The sequence below is a fragment of the Branchiostoma belcheri genome, unplaced genomic scaffold (assembly GCF_001625305.1).
Source record: "Branchiostoma belcheri isolate BF01 breed outbred unplaced genomic scaffold, Haploidv18h27 scaffold113, whole genome shotgun sequence".
Classification (NCBI taxonomy): Eukaryota; Metazoa; Chordata; class Leptocardii; order Amphioxiformes; family Branchiostomatidae; genus Branchiostoma; species Branchiostoma belcheri.
This window is the reverse complement of record NW_017802525.1, coordinates 594528-619870: the sequence shown is the minus strand read 5'-3', so window position 1 is coordinate 619870 and position 25343 is coordinate 594528. Positions and strand designations below refer to the sequence as shown.

Genomic DNA, 25343 nt, shown 5'->3' with positions numbered 1-25343 from the left:
TTTTGACCCGCAACCAGCTACAAAACAATGAACCATGTACATAGCGCATAGGCTACGCGGGGTTGTAGGTACACCAAAATGGCGGATAACACCCGTCGCTAAGGTCGGGTCACGTGACTGAAACCCAAGAATACGTTATTATTGAAAATCCTTTTCCGGAAATTTTGTGGCAATTTTATGTTAAGGTTTCTGGAACTCATTCCTACATGCAAGTTATTCGGATTAAAATTCAAAATTACAGGTATAAAAATGCCACCAACTTACAATAGGGGCTCAATCAGTCAATGTAAAAAATGTAAGTCTGTCGTCTTTTGGGTTTTTAATGATGCTTCATTTGTCTCTGCAGATTCTTCGCAACATGGAGAAACCCTACAGGTGTGAGGAGTGCAGCAAGCAGTTTATTCAGCTGGGTCATCTGAAGACTCACATGCGGACTCACACTGGTGAGAAACCCTACAGATGTGAGGAGTGCAGCAAGCAGTTTAGTCAGCTGGTTAGTCTGGAGGGACACATAAAAACTCACACCGGTGAGAAACCCTACAGATGTGAGGAGTGCAGCAAGCAGTTCAGTCTGCTGGATAATCTGAAGAAACACATGCGGACTCACACAGGGGAGAAACCCTACAAGTGTGAGGAGTGCAGCAAGCAGTTCAGTCAGCTGGGTACTCTGAAGTCTCACATTAAAACTCACACTGGTGAGAAACCCTACAGATGTGAGGAGTGCAGCAGGCAGTTTAGTCAGCTGGTTAATCTGGAGAAACACATAAAAACTCACACTGGTGAGAAACCCTACAGATGTGAGGAGTGCAGCAAGCAGTTTAGTCAGCTGGTTAATCTGGAGAGACACATAAAAACTCACACTGGTGAGAAACCCTACAGATGTGAGGACTGCAGCAAGCAGTTTAGTCGGCTGGATAATCTGAAGAGACACATAAAAACTCACACTGGTAAAAACCTTAAAGGTGTGAGGAGTGCAGCAAGCAGTTTAGTTAACTACAAAAGTTTAGTTTAGTTGAAGCAGTTGCTTGAAATAGTTAGTTGACTTATAAAAAGTACATGTACATACAAAAAAGAAGAAAAAAACTTCAATGACATGATAAGGCTTGCAGAATAAAAAGAATTTGTTGAATACAAAAAAGAAGAAAAAAAACTTCAATGTCATGATAAGGTATAATAAAAAGAATTTTTGAATACAAAAAGAAAAACTTACAATGACATGATAAGGCTTGCAGAATAAAAAGAATTTGTTGAATACAAAAAAGAAGAAAAAAAACTTCAATGTCATGATAAGGTATAATAAAAAGAATTTGTTGAATACAAAAAAAGAAAAAAAAACTTCAATGACATCATAAGGCTTGCAGAATAAAAGAGTAAGGGGTGACGCGAGTATTGGAGTAGGGCACGAGAGGCGGGCACGAGAGGCGGTCACCACAGGCGGACTGTACCATTTCACGTGCGGGGGAGGGGCAATATCTGAAATTCAATGCCGTGTCCTGATTTTTGCCTACTCGCTGCCCCTCTATTACATTACAAAGCACGGAAACATAATTTTTTTTGACAAATATTTTTGGGAGTATTTTATAAATTACGTAAATTATGATCATATGCGATAGGATTACAATGGGGCATTTGCAATGTGTCAAGAAGGTTTGATTAAACCTCATGATTATGTGGAGAAATGGGAGCTTTTCCGAAGGGTAACATTTTAGGAAACTTTATGATTGTTAACATGCATATGCCAGATATATCATATACAATCATATACATGTACAAGAATGGGGGGGGGGCGGTCACGAGAGGCGGAAGATTAAAGCTTTCTCCTAACGTGAAAAAGAACATTTCTGATCCGACTTTTTGGACTTTTCTAGCTATCCTGCACACAATCTACAATTCCCAATCATTACTTTTTAATGAATGTGCTTAATTAGGCTAAAGAGCACAGCCTATTGTCAGAATTGGGGGGGGGGGCTGTCGAGAGGCGGAAGATTAAAGCTTTCTCCTGTTCGTGGAGGGCTAATTAATCTCTCGTGAAATACACACCGGGACGCTTATGTGAGGCGGGCGGGCCAGAGCTCTTGCGGCGCCGACCACGAATCAGACTGGATACCAGGCTAATGGTTACCAGGCTTAGCCAAGTTTTGCCCAGTCTAGGCTTTAAATTCTTGAGGATACAACCAAAAGGCAGACACTGAATTTATGATGACAATATAACAGACATATTCTGTGTGAATGATCGGCGTTTTGTGGACGCCTTTGATAAAATACACGGCCAAAACTTCACCGCGTTAGAGGGACCAAGTCCTCGGGACCAGTGACAGATTCGCCCGCGCAAAGTCCCGTAGCGTCCCCCCTCCCCTCCCGTGGTCGTTGCTCATTGCTCAGTCTTTATCTTTCGATGCCATATATATAATTTTTAGTCCTTTACTAGCCCTACTAAGCATAGGAATTTTCTTATAGAATATATTTCCAGCAGGTTTATGAAACCAACCCCGTAAAAATTTCACCGGCGTACGGTAAGAGCCTGGGCGGGAGGGTAACACTCCCAGCGCCGTAGAGATACCGGGGAGCTCCCGGTGTTTAGCCGACTTTTGCCCAGTCTATCCTTTAAATATTCGAGAATACAGCCGGTAGACAGACACTGAATTTATGATGACAATATAACAGACATATTCTGTGTGAATGTCCAGCTTTTAATGGACGCCTTTGATAAAAATACACGGCCAAAACGTCACCGCATTAGAGGGACCAAGTCCTCGGGACCAGTGATGGATTCGCCCCGCCAAGTCCCGTAACGTCCCCCCTCCCCTCCCGTACGGTTGTTGCTCGTTGTTTGCAGTCTTAAGCCTGGTAATTATGGCTTATGGTGTTCTGCCTTTTAGTCCTTTACCAGTTCTACTAAACATAGGCCTTTTCTGACAGCCCATATTTCCAGCCGGACTATGAAACCAACCCCGTAAAATTCCATCGGCGTTCGGTAATAGCCTGGGCGGGAGGGCAACACTCCCAGCGCCGTAGAGACACCGGGCTGCTCCCGATGGCTTGAAGACTCAAGCCTATTAATTATGGCTTTGGGTGTTCTAATTTTTAGTCCTTTATCAGTCCTGCTTAGGATAGAACTTTATTACACCCTATATTTCCAGCAGGTTTATGAAACCAACCCCGTAAAATTTCACTGACTCACGACAAGAGCCTGGGCGGGAGGACAACACGCTCAGTGCCGTAAACATCCCGGGGAGCTCAGAGCTGCTTCTCGCCACTTTATCATCAAATGCAGCCGATGTAGGTGATCTTTGATTGTTTGTATGTTTCAGTGATAGTAATGCAAGCTATAAAGTTAATATTAGGACTGTCAATTCGACAGTTCTTTTTTACTTTTGCACAAGGATATTATAAATGGCCTTGTGTATCACTATCAGCCGTGTTGTTGTCAGGACAGGTGGGGAGGGGGGCCATTTTTCGGGCATTTTGCTCAAACTATGCATACTGACGCTCTTCCAACAATTTGTTTAGAATTTCGCAAAATCCAAGTATAGTTAAAGAACGATTTCAGGCAGAATATGGGTCGCAATGAAGTCAAACCGCTGCAATGTCCCAACGCTATGCTATGTTACCACTACTGCATGTACACAGTAACACCGTGCATTAGTGGCCTCTAGCGATTTATATCTGAACTGCAAGCAGATGTACCTGCACCATTGACCTCTGACCTTTAGCGAGGAAAGAACGTGGGTTGGGTGATTTTCTCGTCTGTTTTTCTCAATTTTCAGGCGTTTTGAGGTGAAAAATGGGCGATCCTGGCCCGGTTGGGGGAGACACGGACAGCGATGACGCTGGGTTCGATGAAGGTGACATTGAAGAGGTGATAGAACTCGAAGGACCAGAAGCAGACGACGGTAAGTGTGAGGATCGAAGGGGGAGGGGGGCGACAGTATTTTTTGTGACAGACTGTAGTGTAAGATTTTGTACGAATACCTGCACATTGTCACTGATTAAAGCAAATAAAGGAGAAAAGGGGCACAATAAGACAATTTTCGCTGTCAAGGTAATTATGTGTAGCTTTGAGTGAACTTTTGAAAGGCTATCCTATCCCAGAAAAGACTATATATACATACTAGTATCTGTATATACATAGAACATTTTTGGACGTGTTTTGTGATCGTTTTCTAAATCATGCTGTGTTATTATTATGTGTGTTTAATGGTATCTCAATGTAAGTTTGATTCAGCCATCAAGACAACTTGATGTTGTTGTCCTGTATCATTTATGAAAGAAGGTGTTTCAATTTCTATCAAATTATGAATTATCAAATTATGAATTATTCAGAATTGCAGTCATGTTTATCCATGTTGTCTTGACAATGTATCTAGAGACTTTTAAACCTCAATGCCAAGTGTGAGAGATCCCTAGGCTCTGTTTTTTGCAATTTGAGATTACATGCTGGCCCAGTATCCAGCTTTCCTCAGCTAATCTGTTGACATAGAAACGTTCTGTATTCCTCAGCTCTTGCAGACGAGATGGATGAGATAGACCTCGGTAACCATGGTGATAGTAACCAAGGTGACGAGGGTGCTGAGGGGGACATGGAGATGATGACAGATGATGCTGATGTGGTCTTCAGTAAACACATAGGTCAGAGTTACTTCTTCACTTTTAATAGTGGAAAAAAAAATCTGTATTTTGATAACAAACATATATTAGCGTAATTGTACGTTGTCAGGTCTGAGAATTTAACGTAATTCGTAATCGGCAGTGAAAATTTTGCATAATTCGTAATCACTACACCCCCAACCAGGCTTTCCTTTATAGTTTCCTTATTGCTAGTCATTGGTGAATTATGAGGTGAACATTTCTCCCCCCGATGTTCACAATGGTTCTGCCCATGTCCCCTGCAGGCTCAGTGTTCTGCATAGGGCTGGACCGTACCACTGAGTCCCTGGCAGTGACGGGAGGGGAGGATGACAAGGCTTACGTGTGGAGACTGGCGGATGGAGAGGTCCTGATGGAATGTGGGGGTGAGTTGGGGAGGGAGGGAAGAAATAAAGGACTGCAAGAGAAAGATGGAGATCATGAAAGAGACACTTTCAATAGGACTTCTAGTTCTATAAGCATGAAAAGAGAAAAATTGAAAAGACACTACATTTCGTGGTTTCACAGTATAGTTTTTCTATGTTTATATATCAGTATACCAAGCAATAGCAGAATTAAGTGCTATTAAGTATTTCTAGTTGAATGCTTTGAAGCCAGGACAGTGAGTGAGTTAGTGAGTGAGTGTGAGTTGAATGCTTTTTAGCCTCAGTGTTACATGTATTTTGTTATTTGTAAACACTTACACTGTGAGATTTCAATCATTACATCTTAAATCTCGTTATACAAGACAATTTTCCAAGAGCAAACTCCCTGTTTGACCCCAGGTCACAAGGACTCGGTGACGTGTGCGTGCTTCAGCCACAACTCGGCGCTGGTTGCCACGGGTGACATGGGCGGGCTGGTGAAGGCCTGGGACGTCAACAGCCGAGAACAGGTCTGGGAGTTCGAGGTCTCCGACTTGGAGGTGAGCAGAAATCTCTACAGTTATTCTGATTAGTGATATAGCTTTGTCAATGAAGGCTAGACATCTAGATAGAGAATTATGTAGTAGAAAATAAAATCAATCTCAGTTACAAAACATTCCGCTTCAGACACTTGCTGAGAATCAGCAGTTCAAATCCAACAAAACGAAACTGAAAAAAAATCTTGTTTTAGACCATTGAACCTTCTTCAGGAAGAAGAACCCACAATAACTGGTGACTTTACAAACCAGTTAGAGTATGTGATGTCATAGCCCCCGGGTGGCAGACTATGTAGGGAGCCCCCCGGAGCTTGGGTTACATAGGCTAGTGATGTCAGTAGTGGGTCCAAAGTGTCCCCCTTGTTTCCAGCTATGACTGAGAATTGACATTGTCCCTTTGTAGTAAGTGATTTTATGGTACATACAAAAAGACATCAAAGTTTCTTACAGTAGTTTTAGATAGCCAAGTTAACAGTAACTGTAGAGGAGGTACTCAAGGTAGATTGACTTATGACCTTTGCCCTCCCAGTGGCTGTATTGACACATGACTTATGACCTTTGCCCCCCAGTGGTTAGACTGGCACATGGCGGCTCCGGTCCTGTTGGCAGGGACGGTGGACGGGGATGTCTGGATGTGGAAGGTTCCCAGCGGAGACTGTAAGACGTTTCAAGGTCACGGGTGTCAGAGCACGGCAGGCAAGGTCATGCCAGATGGTGAGTAATGTTCTACCTTGAACTTGAAGCTTTTACATGTTAGAATTTGAGAATGTTCTCACCATCACTGGTTTGTTTGGATGGTTGGTTTCTAAATTGGTTGTTTGAGGAAAAAGAATACTAGTAAGTGAAAAGATATAGGTTCTTGTGACCTTTCCAGGTATGTAAGCTTTGTCCTACTGTAGTCAAATTTTGTTCCTGTACAGCTTCTTGTAAAACACTTGCTTTCAATTGGAGCTTTCATTTCAATTGTTTAGTAGTACAAGTGCTTGAATAGCACAGAAAAACATGCATTTTGATACACAACACACAGCACAGTGGTACAATCCACTTTGCACATCACACATTACATACTGTAGTACTTTGGAAGAGTCCATTGACTAACAGGTGGTTCCCCACAGGTAAGCGTCTGTCTGTGGGATACGAGGACGGAGCAGTCAAGGTGTGGGACCTGAAGCAGGGCGCGGCACTTCACACCTTCTCAGGTCAGAATTTTTTTACCAAAAGAGTAATTGTATAACAAGGGATTTTAGGATTATTCAAAAGGGTGCAAAAGTGTGCACGGTTAGAGTGTTGGGCTTGGAACCAATACATTGTGCCCTTGGGAATGGCACTTTACACAACTTCCCTCGGTGTACGGTGGAATGACGCCCACTGAGCCTCTTCAGCTTATCTGTCCAAAACTATGGATTTGGTGCACCAATGTGTCAACATCAGCGCATTTGCCACCGAGAGCTGTAAATATTAAGTGCAATCTGTCACTCTCCTTGTACATTATAAAAGGACCCAACTGCAACATATAAAAATGAGAATCATCAATACCATGTACATGTTTGTAGTACATGTTGGATAGAAAGGCCTACCTTTAAAAGTGTTAGCTTCCGCTGTGGTTATCAAGAAAGGGAGCGTGAATCAAGGCAAAAATGTATCTTGTTTTTCATGTCATCCAAATTTTTTCTTCCAAAGGTCACCAGGGTCATGCGGGGGCAGTGACCTGTCTGGACTGTCACCATGACAACGTGCTGGTGATGTCGGGGGCGACGGACGGGACGGCACGGATCTGGAACTCAGCTGCTGGGAAGGTAGGAAATTAACTAACATCTCACCACAAGTCGTACCAAAAAGGGCTAGACAAAAAGGACTAGACGTTCACAGTTGTACTCAGATGTACACAATATTGTATTTAATTGTGTTAGCTCATATATACAGTCATACAGTCTATATCAAATTACATGTTTGAAGTTAAAACTATAGATCCAACACAATAAACTTCTCTCACCTAGAACTTTTGACCAGTCACTCTGGTCTTCCTCAGTAGACTAACCCAGTGAGGCTTGTCATGTGGCTTCTTTCGGTCACTGGGTCAGTCAGCTGAGTCTGAGGAAGACCAGAGTGACTGGTCAAAACCCTACATGTAGGTGAGAGAACTTTATGGTGTTGAATCTAAAGTTTAAACTTTAAACATGTAATTTGATATAAACTGTATGACTGTCTGTATAAAAATGTAACTACCAACACAGATGAACTTTCATGTTTCTCTTACAGTGTGTGTCAGGTTATACAGCCGGCCCAGAGACAGGCAGTGACGAGGACACCAACTCTGTGGAGGCTGTAGGACTCAGTAGGAGGTGATCATATCTTAGTGCTTTTGCATTTCATAACTGGCCCTCTGAATGTACATGTATTCTGTTCCAACTTGTATGTATTTGCTGTGCTATTCCTCTCTTTAGCACAAGAACAGAATCTGTGTGGAATTGTGTATGTTTAAATAAATGAGTATTGTTTAGACCTTTTGGAAATTCCTTCTTGCTAACATTTCCTTGACCTATGACCTTTAGCCAACCCCTGGCAGCAGTGGGCTCGCTGAACGGCACCCTGGGAGTTTGGGACATCCCGACTGGGGTACAGAGACATAAGTGCAGCCATCCTGTGAGTAAATGTTCTAAAATTCATGTTTATGTTTATATTCAGCATTGTATCAATGTGATCTGTGTGAATTTTGCTTTTCTTGTGTGCTGTCTTTATTGCACAATGATTGTACAGTATACAATGTATTACAAATATTGAACATTGTACAAAAAATGTGGTATTGACTAAACTTAACATCCTAATTACCAAAACAATACGGGCTGGCATGAGTTTTTGATATAGTGTTATAATCATGAGTGTTGCCATTTTTTCGAATAACAATGCAGTCTTTTATATAATTTACCTATTTTTGCTATATGGGAGATAAAAGATATATTCAAATCTGTCTGTAGTCCCTTAAACTCAGAAGTACAAATGTCATGAATGTACAAGCCTCACGTGTTTCCCCTGAACCCCTGTAGGGTGGAATAGTCCGTCTGCAGTGGGTGGAGTCGGGTTACCTGCTGTACACCAGCTGTCTGGACGGGGTGACCAGAATATGGGACAGCCGGACCGGCGCAACCGTACAACAGCTTACAGGACATGCAGAGGAGATACTCGACATGGCCGTCAGCAGGTGGGGAGTCTGGGGGTTAGGATGTATGTATGTATGTATGTATGTAGCTGTCTGGTGGTTAGGATGTATGTATGTATGTATGTATGTATGTAGCTGTCTGGTGGTTAGGATGTATGTATGTATGTATGTATGTATGTACTTTTGTAGCTGTCTGGTGGTTAGGATGTATGTATGTATGTATGTATGTATGTATGTATGTAGCTGTCTGGTGGTTAGGATGTATGTATGTATGTATGTATGTATGTATGTAGCTGTCTGGTGGTTAGGATGTATGTATGTATGTACTGTATGTATGTATGTATGTATGTATGTATGTAGCTGTCTGGGGGTTAGGATGTATGTATATATGTATGTAGCTGTCTGGGGGTTAGGATGTATGTATGTATGTATGTATGTAGCTGTCTGGTGGTTAGGATTTATGTATGTATGTATGTATGTATGTAGCTGTCTGGGGGTTAGGATGTATGTATGTATGTATGTATGTATGTATGTAGCTGTCTGGTGGTTAGGATGTATGTATGTATGTATGTATGTATGTATGTATGTATGTAGCTGTCTGGTTGTATGTATGTATGTATGTATGTATGTATGTATGTAGCTGTCTGGGGGTTAGGATGTATGTATATATGTATGTAGCTGTCTGGTGGTTAGGATGTATGTATGTATGTATGTATGTATGTATGTATGTATGTATGTATGTAGCTGTCTGGACGGGGTGACCAGAATATGGGACAGCCGGACCGGCTCCACCGTACAGCAGCTTACAGGACATGCAGAGGAGATACTCGACATGGCTGTCAGCAGGTGGGGTGTGGTCTGATTCTGGCTGTCAGTCAAAAATCAGACTAGCCTATCAGAAAGTGGCAGCCTCTGGGCATATGTGCTTTTCTATCTATGTATCTATTGAATGTTTCTCACTTGTCTATTTCAGCTAAGGTTGTGGATGGGCTACAGGATCAGTTCATTGTTACTAGTACTTCTGTTCATGTTTCAATTGGTGTAGAGTGCCTGATTTTGCAGTAGATAGAGATTTGCAAATTGGAATTCCATACTGTTTACACCATTGAAATCCAGTCAAGAGTCATATTGAATGTACAAGTAGATGTATTATTTGTTAGCATTTCTATGAGTCATTGGACTGTTTGTTGTTTGTTTGTTTGTTTGTTTTAAACCCTGAACCCTTTGTGACTCTTTGCCTGCAGGGATGGGAACATTGTCCTGACATCATCAGGAGACAACACGGCTCGAGTTTTCAATCTGCAGAAACCGGAGCGGTAACCCTGGACACCCCTGTCACACAGTGGAACATGCCACAGCATTAGGTGTTACATAAGTTCAATTTTATCACGGATCAATCCACCCCAAAGAAGAGGGGCGGTTGCATGTATTTTTTAAGAATTCACCCCAGTACAAGTCTGAATGACTTAATGACTAAATAACCTTATAGACCTTGAATAAGATTTTATTTTGTGACCAAATGTTCTGTTTTTACTTGATGTTAGAATGATATCACGTTACTGATTAATTTCTTACATTTTCCATAAGTTGATTTTCTTATGTTTCAATATAATAGGTACTCCTGATGATCAGGTCTATCCTGGATGCTCTCACTAGTAGTGTAGCAGTATCCAATATTAAACCCTAATGCTACAGGGGTCCCTGACACACAGGTGGGCACCAGTCTGTTACCCTATGGGTAAAGTTTTGGCCACTGGAGCAACTCCCAACACATTGAATCTTGACGAAGATGAAATCCTGTTGACATGTGTACATTCCCTGGGGCCAGATATATGAGCTATCAATTTGACGAGATGGCCGGCTGAGTGGTAGGCAAAATGTAGGTGATGGGTATTTTGCCTACCAATGACTTGCATATGCATATCAATGATTTGCTGATCATTGCCTACCAATAATTGTAAACAAAAGGTGGTCTCTCTTATAAAGGGAACTGTGCCAGACAGCTTTTATCATAACTATGTATACAAGAGCAAACCATTAAAATGAATCGTCGTGCCAAGGATCAAAGACACTAGTTTTCTGTTATTTTCCTTTTCCCCCAATTAGCATTCAAAAGTTCTTGTATATACAATGTAGTTCTTTATTGTAGCAAGTATAGTGTACACAATGAAGACAGGACACAGTTCTAATCAAGAGCCAGCACGTCCATGTTTATTGAAGGTCAGTAACAGTTCATGAGATGTTCTACATGTGCCAGGGTCTAACGCATTACAGTTCTCATTATCCGCGTCTTATATTTTATCCCCAGGCTCTGTTACTGCCTACAAGTATCATAACCCAAATATAGTACATCACTTCCGTATGCCTTCCCATAAGCAGAAGTTTCAAACATTAGTTGTGGACATGTAGGACATGGCGGTGTTCTACAGTGACCCTTGTTGACCCTGTTAGTGTTTGTTCATTTTTAAGCATTCATGCAAAAATAAAAGTAAAGCTCTCTCTAGAAAACCTCAGTTCGCAGCGTCGGCGCTGAAAGACAACCCAAGACTACTACTTAGTCACTCTTAACTATCATACAGATAACACATTTGTCGCGTAACTTCTCTACTTGCGCTTAATTCCATCTTATCTTACATCACACACCACTGTCGCCGCTTGCCGTACACCGTAGTATACATCAACAAGCTCTCAACATATGCAGGCAGACAGCCAGTTTGTTGTTTAGGTCTTTGCTTGACTTTTTGTGACGGGTTTTCCTAGTTTTCTTCGTCTAGAGCGGTGGGTATCAGTCCGCTAGGCAAAATGTACACCGTGTCGACTTCACTACCAGTGCGATTTTTTTGGCTGAAGCATTATTAATTCTTTGCTGCCTCGAGTTATTCCAATTTTCGAAATCCTGCAGTACTGCAGATACTTTCTTTCCTATTTCAGAATCAGTCACAATCGTGATGTGCTGATTTTTGAGACTTCCTAGTTGTGAGAACGTAAAGAACCTGAGATTACAGCGGCGTTCGGGCGAAATTCGTGGCGCTTCACTCCCACCTTCTACACAAAGGCACAAGCGGAATCAAAACTTCTCAGTCGAAGCCTCTACGTGTAATAAAGTACGTACTTTCCATAAGCCGTTCATATTCAGGATTGCTACTGAACTCATATACATGTGTACATCAGAAACTCCGCCTTTCTTAATACGGAAGGCCAATCAATCCTGTACAGTGGTGCATACAAGATAAAATGAATCATATTCAGTCCGTTCAGAACAGCTTGGAGGGGAGAGAAAACATACCAGTGAAGGAAGGCACCAATGTTCAGTGTCGGGAAGAAATAGAAGCCAGGTAGCAATAATAGTATTTACAACAAATCAAGTTGTGCACGTTAAAAGTGAACTCGTCTAAAGTAAAAACTGAAACATAGCCTTAATTTAGTAAGAGTTACAATAGAAGAGACAATAGAGGTATCTTACCCATGTTTACATTAAAAGTTCAAGAACCACACGTCGATATATATTTACGTGTTTACGGTATTTTACAATGAAATGTTCAGTAACATCACGTGAATTGCACGTGCTTGGAGGCCCGTAAATTAAGATGCCATTGCCATCTGGATTCCTGCAGTACCAATTGAAACCGCAAGGAGACTAAGTCCTCTGTCCCGTTTGAATCAGAAATTGTCTAGTTCAGAATCATCTCGTAAGATTTACTACCTGTAATATATATTAACCATTTCCTAGTTCTTAGTTGTACGGTTCGTGAGTTCCCGCTAAGCGGGTTTGTCCGGAAGATGGTCGGTGCTCTGTTCTCTGCTGACGTACTTCCGGCTGGAACATCCGGTGCACTTGACCTTGTCCAGCATATACTACAAGTAGTGTAAGGGTCCGCCCTGCGGGGGTTGCTGTTGCGGCGGTCTCTGCTGTTGTTGTTGTTGTTGCTGTAGAGGTTGTCCCGGGCCGGGCCTGGGCATCCCCCTGCCGCGCCCTCTAGGCCGAGCCTGCCTCGGGCCTGGCCGCACTCCGCCTCGGCCGCGACCCCTTCCCCTGCCTGGTGCCGATCTCTGTGTGGTAGGGGGCAGGGATCGAGACCTGCGGGCGGGCTTGAGCGGCTTCAGGCCCAGGTTCCTGGGCGGCCTCTCCTCGGAGGTCGGTCTCTTGCCGCGGGGAGGCGTGAAGGAGAGCTGTCCTTCCGCCTTGGCTTCCCGAAGGTCGGCTTGCCGGTCGATCAGTGGCGATGAGGGCGCACTGCGCGTGACCAGGAACTGTTCTTCTGCTGCTGCTGCTTCTGCCTGGAGCGGTACCTCGCCGGTTTCTTCCAGCTCTTTCTCGTCTTTTCCCTTCTTCTTTTTCTTCTTCTTCTCTTCCTTCGCTTCTGTCGTGGGCGGAGGGCCGAACGTCATCTGTAGCGCGCGGCCTTCCTCCAGCTCTCGGAATGGTCTGTGTGACGACTCCACTTCCTCTAACGACTTCCTCTGCTCCGTCTTTCGGCTTTTCTTGCTCGTCAGGGAGAATATTTTAGACCTTTTCTTAACCTCAACCTGCTCCGCAGCAGCGCCCTCTGCCGACTCTGCTTCCACTGCAGCTTCTTGTGTGGCGGATTCTGGCTCGATCTCGACCACCACACTTCTCGGGAATACATCTAAAAGTTCGGCGTACTCAGCCCGCCCCATGGCCTCCGACCAGGTGACAGGTTCGGCCCCCTCCTCGGTATCGCCTTCCTTCTTCTTACTAGACTTGAGTTTCCAGGAGTGCCGTTTCTTGATCTCCTTCTTGGCGGGTGATGTTGTGGAGAACTCGGCGTCGCCCTCTATAGTGATGGTCTCCTGCGTCTCGAAGTGGAACTGCTGACCGTACACGGGCGCCCAGCTCTCCTCCTCCTCCCCCGGGAACAACTCTCGCTTCACCTCCGCTTTAGGGGCAGCGGCTTCGGCCGCAGCCTCCGCTCCAGCCGCCTTAGCTTTCTTAGATGATCTTAGGAGAGGAATCTTGGACTTAAATGATGGAAGCTTGGACTTGATCTTCACCTTCTTCTCACCCGGGGTTAGCTTGGACACCTAGGACGACAGAAAAAGAGAACAACGAATAAAGAATGATTAAAATAACAGAGAAATGCTCAACTCAAAATAAGCGATGTGAACAATACAAATAAAATTGCACTTGTTGATGATAGGGGAGTACGCCACAGTACTACCAAACGTAACGATTCTAAAAAGAAAACCTAATGATTTCACACTCGTTATCAATGTCCAATGGAGAGGTAAACAGCGTTTGCCGCATGTTAGCTCAAAAACAATAACAAGAAATCAATGTATACTGCGTGAGTGGAAAGCTGGACCATGTTATGAACTGCGGACAGACCTGGACTTGGTCTCCCAGCTCGACGACCGCGGCGGGTTTCTGGACCTTGGCGTGCGCCTCGGCGTGGGGCAGCAGCTCCCGCATCGCCTTCATCTGCGCATCCTGGATGGACGCGGCGATCTTCTCTCGCACCTGGAAATACAGTCAATGTCTTCGTTACGGCGCGGTCATATACATGTACAATTTGATAAGACCATATGATATGAACTGTTTGCGAACAGAAATCGTCTTCATCTGGGCGTCCTGGATAGACGCGGCGATCTTCTCTCGCACCTGGAAACACGGGACAAACTTTACTATTGGGCACACATTGCAGTCAACGTCTACATTACGGCGCAGTTCGTTGTACGATTTGGATGCAGTAGAATGTTCAAGTAGACTGTGACAGAAACAACCACCAAGAAGGATCTAAGACAGCCTTTCCGTAATGAATTTTGCAGTCACACATGTACCACTATTCCAGAAATTTCCCCAGTTTACGGACGATCGTAGGACGATCCCTGCCGGGCCCTAAACTGTAAGGACGTATCTAAACATTACCTTAAACGAACCAAACCTCATAAGTAGAACTTAATTCTGTCATCAGTGACTTGTATCCTTACTTTCAGCAACGCCCAAACTCTTACCTGCAATAAAAGTGTCTATCACACGAGGGCGCGACTACAACATGTCATTGAAGTAGTGCGGCTGCGGAAAAGGACTTGGGGTCTGTCTTACCTGGTCCTCTCCCTTGGCGATGTCGTCCTCCGTGAGCTCGATGGTGATGACGCTCTCCACCACGGCGATGGGCTGGGGCAGGTCCTCCCGCCGCAGCTCCTCCACGGAACTCGCGCTGTCACGGCTGGAGGACGGCTCCACCTTAGGCTCTGCGGAGAACACGGGAAAATGGATGAGCTATTATGTATTTTGGTCTTAGACTGGGTGCTATGCAAGTTAGTACAATCAACGTCACATTATAGGTAGCTCTGACAGTAGTTAAACCTCCAATCCATTGTGGAAGAGGACATAAGCGAGTTCCTCCACACAGGAGGAATCTCACACAATACATAAAGTAGACGACATGTACAGGCACATGCTTTAATTGCCACAGAATGATATCTATTAAACCGCGTAGGTGCAGTTTTATTTGTGAAAGTTTACTGACCTCTCAGCTGAACGCCAGCCTCCAGTTTCCGCTCGGACCTCGGCGTGAGTTTGGGGATGTCGATCCTCCGGACTTCCTCCAGGGACGGCGGCTCCAGTTTCTACGAACAGCAATGTGACACATTACAATATTATATAACGGATTGATTTTTGAACTTACATGGCGTCTTTAAACTTAGCTAATCTATAGCTATTGTTTTTCGTTGACTTTTTAGATTCCTGGGTGGCCCTTAAATGAACATACTGAAACATAGGTAGATAGATAGATAGATAGAAAGAGAGAGAGAGAGAGAGTGTGTGTGTGTGTGTGTGTGTGTGTGTGTGTGTGTGTGTGTGTGTGTGTGTGTGTGTGTGTGTGTGTGTGTGATGTGCACATATTTGTGATCAGAATAACTTAGAAGGTCCATATGGTATGTGGGTAGGTATTAGGGAGGCAAACTATGCAAGTATCGCGGCTTTCCTTGCCACTGCAGCAGAACGTTTGGTTTTTGTACCTTTTGTCCTGGACATGCTGTGGTTTTGTTATTTTGTGTACTTGTGTACCTTTTCCTCTGCCTCGGGAGTCAGTTCCCCCTCAGGCATGGGCGCGCCCGCTCCGAAGTCCATGGCGAAGGTCGGCATCTCCACTGTTGGTAACTCCACTTCTGCCGTGCCCCCACCTGACGAGTCAGGAATAAGGACATATAGGCATTAGCAATATTAACTGCGTATATCCACGTACATAAGGGCAATCAAAGGAATTCCTCAGGACGGGACATTAAGATGCGATGTGTACTTTGCGAAAAGAGCGAGGGAATTTTTTTTGTACTAGTCTAATCTGGACAGTACCAAGCGATTCGAAGGGGCTTTCCTGTACCATACTTCATATCGTCTTATTAAAATGGGCTTCTCCCCCTAAATATACAATAGATACAATATCAGTAGCTGTCGGAATACTCGTGATGACAATAGCGCTTTTTTTCACACCCACCTGTCATTTTTCCCCACATGGACCGGAAGCGATCGTCCAAAGACTTTCGCTTCTCCTTCTCTTTCTCCTTGGCCGGAAGTGGTGGCTTCTTTTGCTTCTGCTTCTTTTTCTTCTTCTTCTTTTTCTCGGGCAGTGGCGGTGGGGCAGCCTCCGCCTCAAGTTCACCTTCTACACTTGGAGGTTGTATCTCCACTTCCGGTCCGCTCACGTCAAGTTCAGGTGGTTGCACTTCAACTTCTGTTTTGCCCTTGGCTGAAAATTTGGGCATCGAAATAGAGGGCATCTTAATCTCTAAACTAAGTCTCTTTAGGGACGATCTCTTGTCTTCTTTTGGTACTTCTACTTTGGAATCGACTTCTGCCTCTGGTGGCGTGATGTCCACGGAGGCTTCTGGTGCCGCTGCCTTCGCCTTGAAGGAAGGCATCTTGACGGACGGCATCTTGATCTCTAAGCTACGGCGTTTTAGCGACGCTCTTTTCTCCTCAGCTGGCAACTCCGCTTCGGCCCCACCCTTGAGTTCTACATCAGGTGGCTCGACCTCCACGGCAGCTTTGGGAGTCTTTCCTTTGCCCTTAACCTTAAAGCTTGGCATTTTTACAGATGGCATCTTAAGTTCTAAACTTCTTCTCTTCTTGTCTCCTCCTACTTCTACCTTGGGGCCTTCTAGTTCTACTTGACCTGCGTCAGCTTTGATTTGTCTCACTTTTGCTTCTATTTCTTCCAGCTCCGCTTGCACCTTTGGAATGTCTACATCTACGGAAGGGGCTTCTACTTGGATGTCTGCAGCTTTGCCTTCCACTGAAGGCCCTTTCACCTCGCCCTGAACACCGGCCTCTCCGAATCCCAGTTTAGGTCCTTTTAGTTCAATGTCCGGCATGGTGATGCCGGGGCCCTTGAAGTCAAGTCCAGGCAGACTCCACTCACCCTCGGGCTGGTCCACCTCGCCCTTGACCTCGACCTTTCCTGATGGTACGTCAGCTGAAGGGACTTCGTCACTTTGTAACAGGAACTTGGGAAGCTGGATGTCGAGAGGTTTAACCTCCGCCTCGCCTTCTACAGAAACGTCCGCTTCAGCCGAGGGGACGGTCGGCAGCTCCACGTCTACTGTGGGGCCTTCCAGGTCGACATCTGCTTTACCTTCTACCCTTGGTCTTGCGATATCAAGTTTTGGCATTTCGATTTGGGGACCTTTAAGTTCGAATTCAGGAAGTTCAAAGCCGAAAGAGGGGCCTTTCCCCTTTCCTCTAAGGTCTGCATCCGGTCCAGTAACCTTGACGTCACCTCCGACCTCAGGCGGTCTGATGTCACCTTCGACCTTTGGTCCTTCGAAGGAGACGTCACCTTTGGGTACCTGACCTTCGACATCAATGTGACCTGCAGCTTTAGGCGATTTCCATGTGATTTTCGGTACTTTTACGTGATATTCTGTCATTTCGATGTGCGGGCTTCCCAGGTCGAACTCGGGAACCCTCCATGACGATCTCTTCTCCTTATCAGATATATCCGCTCCTCCGGTTGGAAGCTTCACTTCCGCTTCCGGTGGCGGCAGGACGGGCTTCACTGTCGGGACCTCACCTGACGGGATTTCAACTTCCGCCTCGCCTTCAATCTTTCCTTTCTTCCTCGGCAGGGAGGGAAACTTTATCTTAGGGCCTTTCAGCTCAACATCCGGGAGCTGCCAGGACCTGCGGTCTCCTTTACCTTTGATGTCGGCTTCAGGAAGATCACCTTTGACCTCTAGTTCTCCGGACGGCACATCAGGCCCTGAGATATCTGCTTCACCTGATGGGAGGTCAGCCTTAGCTTTAACTTTCCCCTTCTTGCGAGGTAGCGATGGGAATTTTACTTTCGGACCCTTAAAGTCGAACTCTGGAAGTTGCCATGACTTTCGATCACCTGTGCCCTTTAAATCTGCCTCAGGTAAGTCACCTTCCACCTGAACTTTCACATCGCCAGGTGTAACTTCTGGTCCTTGGACTTCTATTTCAGCAGATGGAATGTCTCCGTGAGGTAACTCTCCTTCAACCTCTACCTGTCCCTCAACTTTGGGCTTCTTTCCAGTTAAGTCCCAATCAGGTAAAGACAATTTGGGTCCCTTTAACTCCCAGTCAGGAAGTTTGAAACCTCCCTTGGGCTTCTTGCCGTCGATGTCGAGCTCGCCCTCGGGACCTTCTACATCGATGTCAACTTTACCTGAAGGCACTTCCACCTCGGGGCCTTCGATGTCCACTTTGCCCCGTGGAATCTCTCCTTCGATTTCAGGACCTTCGAAGTCTGCCTCCAGCTCACCTTCAACTTTCGGTCCCTTGCCCTTAAACTTTGGAGCCTTCAAGTCCCAGTCAGGCAACTTGATTTTCGGACCTTTCAGTTCCCAGTCGGGCAACTCGAAACCGCCCTTTGGCTTCTTGCCGTCGATGTCAACTTCGCCGGATGGTGGTTCCACTTCAGGCCCTTCGATCTTACCAGATGGTAGTTCGCCCTCGATTTCAGGACCTTCTAGTTCGCCTTCTACCTTGGGTTTCTTGCCTTTGAATTTGGGCATCTTGATTTTCGGACCCTTCAGATGGAACTCAGGTAATTCCCAAGACTTACGGTCGCCTTTGACCTTCAGGTCACCTTCGACACCGGGTGGTGTTACTTCACCTTCCACTTTGCCCTCGGGAAGTTCGATTTTGCCAGATGGTAGCTCTCCCTCGACTTCGGGGCCTTCGATCTCCGGTCCCTCAATATCGACATCTAGTTCTCCTCCTGCCTTTGGTTTTCGTCCTTTGAATTTGGGGCCCTTGATGTCGATTTCAGGCATTTTGACCTTAGGACCTTTCAGGTGGAATTCTGGCAACTGCCATGACGACCGCTTGCCACCTTCTGGTGGCTGAATCTCCCCTTCTGGAAGTTCGACCTCTGCCTCTGCACCTGGTATTTCCACTTCTGGGCCTTCCAATTCGGCATCGATTTCACCTTCTACGGTTGGTCTTTTACCTTTTACCTTGGGACCCTTCAGCTCCCAGTCTGGTAGTTTGACTTTGGACCTTTCAGTTCCCAGTCGGGCAGTTTGAATCCACCCTTCGGCTTCTTGCCTTTGATGTCTAGGTCTCCAGACGGACCCTCAATTTCCACTTTACCCGAAGGAGGTTCAACGTCAGGTCCTTCGAGGTCGCCCTCGATCTCTCCTTCGATTTTGCCTTTGCCCTTCTTGCGGGACAGCGAGGGGAATTTTACCTTGGGACCCTTGATGTCAATGTCGGGCAGACCCCAGGACTTACGGTCACCCTTGCCCTTGATCTTTCCAGATGGAAGTTCGCCTTCGATCTCTCCCTTGGGAACATCAACATCTACGTCAGGACCTTCGACTTTACCAGACGGAAGGTCGCCTTCGAATTCTGGGCCATCCACATCGACTTCTCCGGAAACCTTTGGCTTCTTGCCCTTGAATTTCGGGCCCTTCAGATGGATTTCGGGCATCTTGATTTTCGGTCCTTTCAGTTCCCAGTCCGGAAGTTCCCAGGACGGTCCTTTGACTTTGCCTTCGGGACCTTCAATTTCACCAGATATTTTCCCGTCCGGACCTTCAACGCCAGGTGGTCTGATCTCAACCTCACCCTCGGCGGGCGGCAGTTCTCCCTCGGGACCTTCCAGGTCAATTTCTCCCTCGACCGTCGGTTTCTTTAGCTCCCAGTCAGGTAGCTTGACCTTGGGTCCCTTTAGCTCCCAATCAGGCAGTTTGAAACCTCCCTTGGGCTTCTTGCCGTCGATGTCGAGCTCGCCCTCGGGACCTTCTACATCGATGTCAACTTTACCTGAAGGCACTTCCACCTCGGGGCCTTCGATGTCCACTTTGCCCCGTGGAATCTCTCCTTCGATTTCAGGACCTTCGAAGTCTGCCTCCAGCTCACCTTCAACTTTCGGTCCCTTGCCCTTAAACTTTGGAGCCTTCAAGTCCCAGTCAGGCAACTTGATTTCGGACCTTTCAGTTCCCAGTCGGGCAACTCGAAACCGCCCTTTGGCTTCTTGCCGTCGATGTCAACTTCGCCGGATGGTGGTTCCACTTCAGGCCCTTCGATCTTACCAGATGGTAGTTCGCCCTCGATTTCAGGACCTTCTAGTTCGCCTTCTACCTTGGGTTTCTTGCCTTTGAATTTGGGCATCTTGATTTTCGGACCCTTCAGATGGAACTCAGGTAATCCCCAAGACTTACGGTCGCCTTTGACCTTCAGGTCACCTTCGACACCGGGTGGTGTTACTTCACCTTCCACTTTGCCCTCGGGAAGTTCAATTTTGCCAGATGGTAGCTCTCCCTCGACTTCGGGGCCTTCGATCTCCGGTCCCTCAATATCGACATCTAGTTCTCCTCCTGCCTTTGGTTTTCGTCCTTTGAATTTGGGGCCCTTGATGTCGATTTCAGGCATTTTGACCTTAGGACCTTTCAGGTGGAATTCTGGCAACTGCCATGACGACCGCTTGCCACCTTCTGGTGGCTGAATCTCCCCTTCTGGAAGTTCGACCTCTGCCTCTGCACCTGGTATTTCCACTTCTGGGCCTTCCAATTCGGCATCGATTTCACCTTCTACGGTTGGTCTTTTACCTTTTACCTTGGGACCCTTCAGCTCCCAGTCTGGTAGTTTGACTTTGGGACCTTTCAGTTCCCAGTCGGGCAGTTTCGAATCCGCCCTTCGGCTTCTTGCCTTTGATGTCTAGGTCTCCAGACGGACCCTCAATTCCACTTTACCCGAAGGAGGTTCAACGTCAGGTCCTTCGAGGTCGCCCTCGATCTCTCCTTCGATTTTGCCTTTGCCCTTCTTGCGGGACAGCGAGGGGAATTTTACCTTGGGACCCTTGATGTCAATGTCGGGCAGACCCCAGGACTTACGGTCACCCTTGCCCTTGATCTTTCCAGATGGAAGTTCGCCTTCGATCTCTCCCTTGGGAACATCAACATCTACGTCAGGACCTTCGACTTTACCAGACGGAAGGTCGCCTTCGAATTCTGGGCCCTCCACATCGACTTCTCCGGAAACCTTTGGCTTCTTGCCCTTGAATTTCGGGCCCTTCNCCTTCAGTTCCAATCGGGCTAGTTTAAAACCGGCCTTTTGGTTTCTTACCTTCGATGTCAACGTCACCTGATGGTGGTTCAACGTCAGGGCCTGCTGCCTCGCCCGTTGGCAGGTCGCCTTCTAATTCAGGGCCTTCTGCCTCGCCTTTAGGCAATTTTCCCTTTACTTTTGGTCCTTTGATGTGCATTTCTGGCATCTTTATCTTTGGACCTTTCAGATCGAATTCCGGTAGGTCCCATTGTCCCTTTGGTGTCCTGCCTTTCACTTCAGGTCCGTCCAGATCGCCTGAGATGGTACCGTCCGGGCCGGGCGGTCTGACTTCCACCTCCGCTTCAGCAGGTGGTAGCCGGCCTTTCGGTGGTTCTACATCCGCGTCAGGTGGTCCAAGTTCACCCTCTACCTTTGGGCCTTTACCCTTTAGCTTTGGTCCTTTAATGTGGATCTCTGGCATTTTTATTTTGGGTCCTTTTAGCCCGAATTCAGGAGGTTCCCAGAAAGGCCCCCCTTTGGGGGCTTGACTTTTCCCTCCACATCTGGGCCTTCTACGTCCCCAGAAACGCCAGGTCCCTCAGCGCCAGGTGGTCGGACTTGTACCTCAGCTTCCGGCCCGGGTAGTCTGCCTTCCGGTGTGTCAACCTCTCCTTCGACTCTTGGTCTTTTAATCTGTGGGCCCTTCAGTCGCACCTCCGGCATTCGAATTTTCGGACCTTTCAAGTCGAAGTCGGGAAGCTGCCATGGTTTACCTTCTATGTGTACATCCTCAGGCCGGACGTCAGGCCCTTCTACTCTTGGGGTTGAACTACGACTCGTCCCTCTCCGTCGATTTCCGGCAGAGTTCCGTCTACTTCGCCTCTAATAGCAGGCGGTCTGATGTCTCCTTCCACCACCACCCCACCCTGGATTTGTGGAACTTCTGGAGGTGTCAAGTCATCAGTTTCGGGTAGGTCAACTTCCATTTCTCCGTCGGCGTATGGAATTGGCCTATCAGGAAACTCCAGACTTGGTGGGCGTGGTTTAATTTTGCCTTCTGCTTTGCCCTTCCCTTTAACCCGTAATTTTGGCATTTGTATTTTAGGACCAGATATTTGCCATGTGGGGCGGTCGTCAGGCATTTCCCCATCTACTTCTACGTCGCCCTTTGCTCTAGGAAGTTCACCTTCAACAGTAGGCCCTCTTACGTCTAATTCCAAAGGCGTTGCTTCTGCCTTTGCTTTAGCTTTGGCTTCCGCTTTTGGCTTCTTTGTACCAAAGCTAAATCTCGGGCCTTTGATGTGAATCTGTGGAAAGCCAATCTTCAGTCCCATATTTGTGTCAGGCGCTTCGACTTGCTGAATTTCCTCATCGTCAGGTAGGTCGGTCTGAAGTTTTGCAGCATCTTTTCTAATGGCGTCGTCGCTCGGCGGCTGAACCTGGATGTCCCCAGCCACAGCCCCGCGAGATCCGGGGTCTCGTGAGATCTCTTGAGCGGCGAGAGTTCAATGTCAGCCTTGCCTGTTGGTGCAGATACCATCCGGTCTAGAGGCGGCAGCTCGGGAGATACTTTTCCTGGAGATAATGTAGTGTCTAAAGACCTACCTTTGCTTAGCGGAATCTTTGTGGGCTCTACACCGGCTGCTATGTGGAGATCGGGCGCTTCTACCTTTGCCTTGATTTTCGCTTCTGCATGTGGTGTTCCATCGGGGTGCTCGAATTGTTCCGGGGTCGCTAACCGGGCTTTCCCTGAACCCTCTGGATAGAAGACCGGGGACGTTGACCCCTGGACTTTTGGCTCTTCCTCTTCGCCTGGTGAAAATTAACAGGGCTTACATACAATCTTGTGACAGTCTACACCTCTAAGGTAAAAGCGGCCACTAGTTGGTTACAGGGGCGTGGTTTGGAAGCAGCAAACGAGGGTCCGGCGTTAGTGTGCCTCGGAGGTGAGCAGAGAGGACAGGAAAATGGTGGGAGGTTGAGATGACGTACCTGGGACAGGCCACAGGTCGGAATGCCATGGCAGTCTGCTGTTATTAACGCTCATGACTTAATACTGGGTGTCATTCGTGCACGTCTCTGTTAAATTTGGATCAACCAGTTCAATTGTACAGGCCCAATGCTACACACAATGATTTAAAATAGTTTTTTTGTGCAAAGGCACCAATGTTAGGCGAAATTTGCTGCTGCTCACTTTCGAAATGATTTTGTATTGAATATATATATATATATTCAAATCTAAGATATCGTTACATCGACCTTCGCAGTCTTTTTGAAACTGGTGTTTTTGAAGGAACTTCAATGAGAAAGCATGCAGCAAAGATCACCTTTCTGGTGCCAGACAACAAATGTAGACTTTGTGACATCATGACCAAGTTGTAGACGGGCGCATTTTCTTTAAATTTCACGATATGGACAATGTGATAATCAGGAATAATTTCGTAGATGGCATCGAATCGTACGCGCAACCGATGACACTTTGATAAACACTGAACACCATAATGTACATGTATCCACTAATAATGAAGATAGATGCTAAACACAATGATTTAAAGCCAATGGTCTTAAGGTTGTTGGTGGTTTTACGGGATGAAAGCAAAAGATATGTAAGTACCAGAAGAAGCGTGAGAAGCCAAGCCAAGCCAATTAAAGGGTAGCATTATGCGACAAGAGCATGTTGTTATGCTGCAGTTATTATAGCAGTTTACAAGGTAGGATTATTCGCAGTTACAAAGTTTGCAGCCTGTACCTAGGTCTTAACTTGGCAAATAGGGCACAAGTTGTCAACAGTTTAGAGCCAACAAAATATCATCTCTACTATACTAGCTTGTCGTCTGTACAGACAAATTACCAGCAGATACCAGCAGGTAGATAATTAGTCCATTGACACCATTGGAAATGAGCGTTCCTTCGCTTCAAATGGAAAGATTAAGGCCCGAAATTATGCACTACACATTTTTGTGGCATCATCGTAGAAAGTTTTATCTCCGCAGCTCAGCATCGTCGCTAAGGCCGTGTGATGAGAAAGCAGATATCACCTACCTTCCGCTTTGCCCTTCTTGGCTGCCTTTCGTCGTTTCCTGACCAGCCAGACTAACCACCACGGGATTTTTCTTTTTCTTTTGCCAAGAAACCTGTGCCAAAATGAGAGGCCGTGAGAAACAAGTCCACATGGACAGCAATTAAACAATCTCTAAGCAGTGAAAGATCAATGTTATTTTCAGTTATCAGTAAGTGAGTCATTGTGTTCTCGTCTTTCATGTGATCATATTTACCCTGAACACTGTGATTGAAGCTTCTCCTGTAGATGACCGAAAGAAATCTTGACGATTACGCAATATGCAAAACAAGACACGGGGTGGACTACTCTACCAAAGCGCTAATTTTAATGAATCCAACGTTAAAAGACAGTCACTCAAATTCAGTTTTAGTTCAGTTTATTGGGATGCCCTTTAGTCCCTTAAACTCACTCACCTTTCCTTCAGCCCTTGTTTAGTGCTCGGAGGCAGGGAGGCGGATCGGTCCTCTCCGACCGCCCCCTCCAGACCCTCGCCCTCCCCCACGGGTGTGGAGAGGTAGCCAGGGGTGATGTGCAGGGAGGAGGGGCGCCCCACGTGCTTCGGGCGGCGCTGGCCTTTGGGCACACGCAGGGTGACGTCGGGACGGGACAGGTCCTCCGGCACCAGGTGGTCCAGACTCGCCCCGACGCACTGCCTCTCCAACAGCAGGATAATGTCATCTTCATCACCTGTTAGAACAACATACAACACACATTCAGGCACTGCCTGTCCAACAGCAGGATAATGTCATCTTCATTGCCTGTTAAACCAACACACAACACACATTCAGGCACTGCCTCTCCAACAGCAGGATAATGTCATCTTCATCACCTGTTAGAACAACATACAACACACATTCAGGCACTGCCTCTCCAACAGCAGGATAATGTCATCTTCATCACCTGTTAAACCAACATACATACTACATTTAGGCTTGGAGAAAACTCCTTCATTCGTTCCACTGTGTCTTGTCTCTTGATTTTTTTGCAGTGACACAGTAGAATTCTGCAACGTCTTGCTTTTCTGGCTTCATTAACACTCGACAAGCATAAAACATATAAACCACTCTCGCAGTTAGGACATCGCCACTTTTAATCA

At 46.2% G+C, this 25343-nt stretch overlaps 3 protein-coding genes across 6 annotated transcripts in view; 1 reads left to right on the top strand and 2 right to left on the bottom strand.

The window, feature by feature from the left end:
* The first annotated feature begins 3699 nt into the window (after window positions 1-3699).
* LOC109462170 (angio-associated migratory cell protein-like) lies at window positions 3700-11681 on the top strand. Of its 2 annotated transcripts, XM_019758666.1 has the most exons (12): window positions 3700-3893; window positions 4501-4629; window positions 4893-5012; window positions 5412-5551; window positions 6118-6262; window positions 6664-6747; window positions 7229-7344; window positions 7808-7890; window positions 8101-8191; window positions 8593-8747; window positions 9950-10069; window positions 10321-11681. In XM_019758666.1, exons 1-11 carry the CDS (start codon window positions 3785-3787, stop codon window positions 10023-10025), a joined length of 1248 nt encoding a protein of 415 aa, XP_019614225.1. In that variant the 5' UTR covers window positions 3700-3784; the 3' UTR covers window positions 10026-10069; window positions 10321-11681. The 2 variants fall into 2 exon arrangements, with proteins under 2 accessions (XP_019614225.1, XP_019614224.1); XM_019758665.1 differs by having other exon boundaries at window positions 9950-11681.
* Window positions 11174-21667, bottom strand: LOC109462147 (neuroblast differentiation-associated protein AHNAK-like). Its single transcript, XM_019758640.1, is given in 11 exon segments — window positions 11174-13748; window positions 14053-14184; window positions 14770-14918; window positions 15197-15296; window positions 15739-15854; window positions 16166-19186; window positions 19189-20121; window positions 20124-20820; window positions 20822-20881; window positions 20884-21233; window positions 21265-21667. Coding segments are annotated over 11 exon segments (7149 nt in total). The 3' UTR covers window positions 11174-12560.
* An 11-nt stretch (window positions 21668-21678) lies between these two features.
* The window catches only part of LOC109462172, a 42005-nt gene continuing 38340 nt past the window's right edge, over window positions 21679-25343 (bottom strand). For all 3 annotated transcript variants that reach the window (XM_019758671.1, XM_019758670.1, XM_019758669.1), the window contains 3 exons: window positions 24661-24934; window positions 24229-24320; window positions 21679-22998 (listed from right to left, as the gene is read on the bottom strand). In XM_019758671.1, coding sequence (XP_019614230.1) covers window positions 22511-22998; window positions 24229-24320; window positions 24661-24934 — 854 coding nt within the window. In that variant the 3' untranslated portion in view covers window positions 21679-22510. The remainder of the gene's footprint in view (window positions 22999-24228; window positions 24321-24660; window positions 24935-25343) is intronic.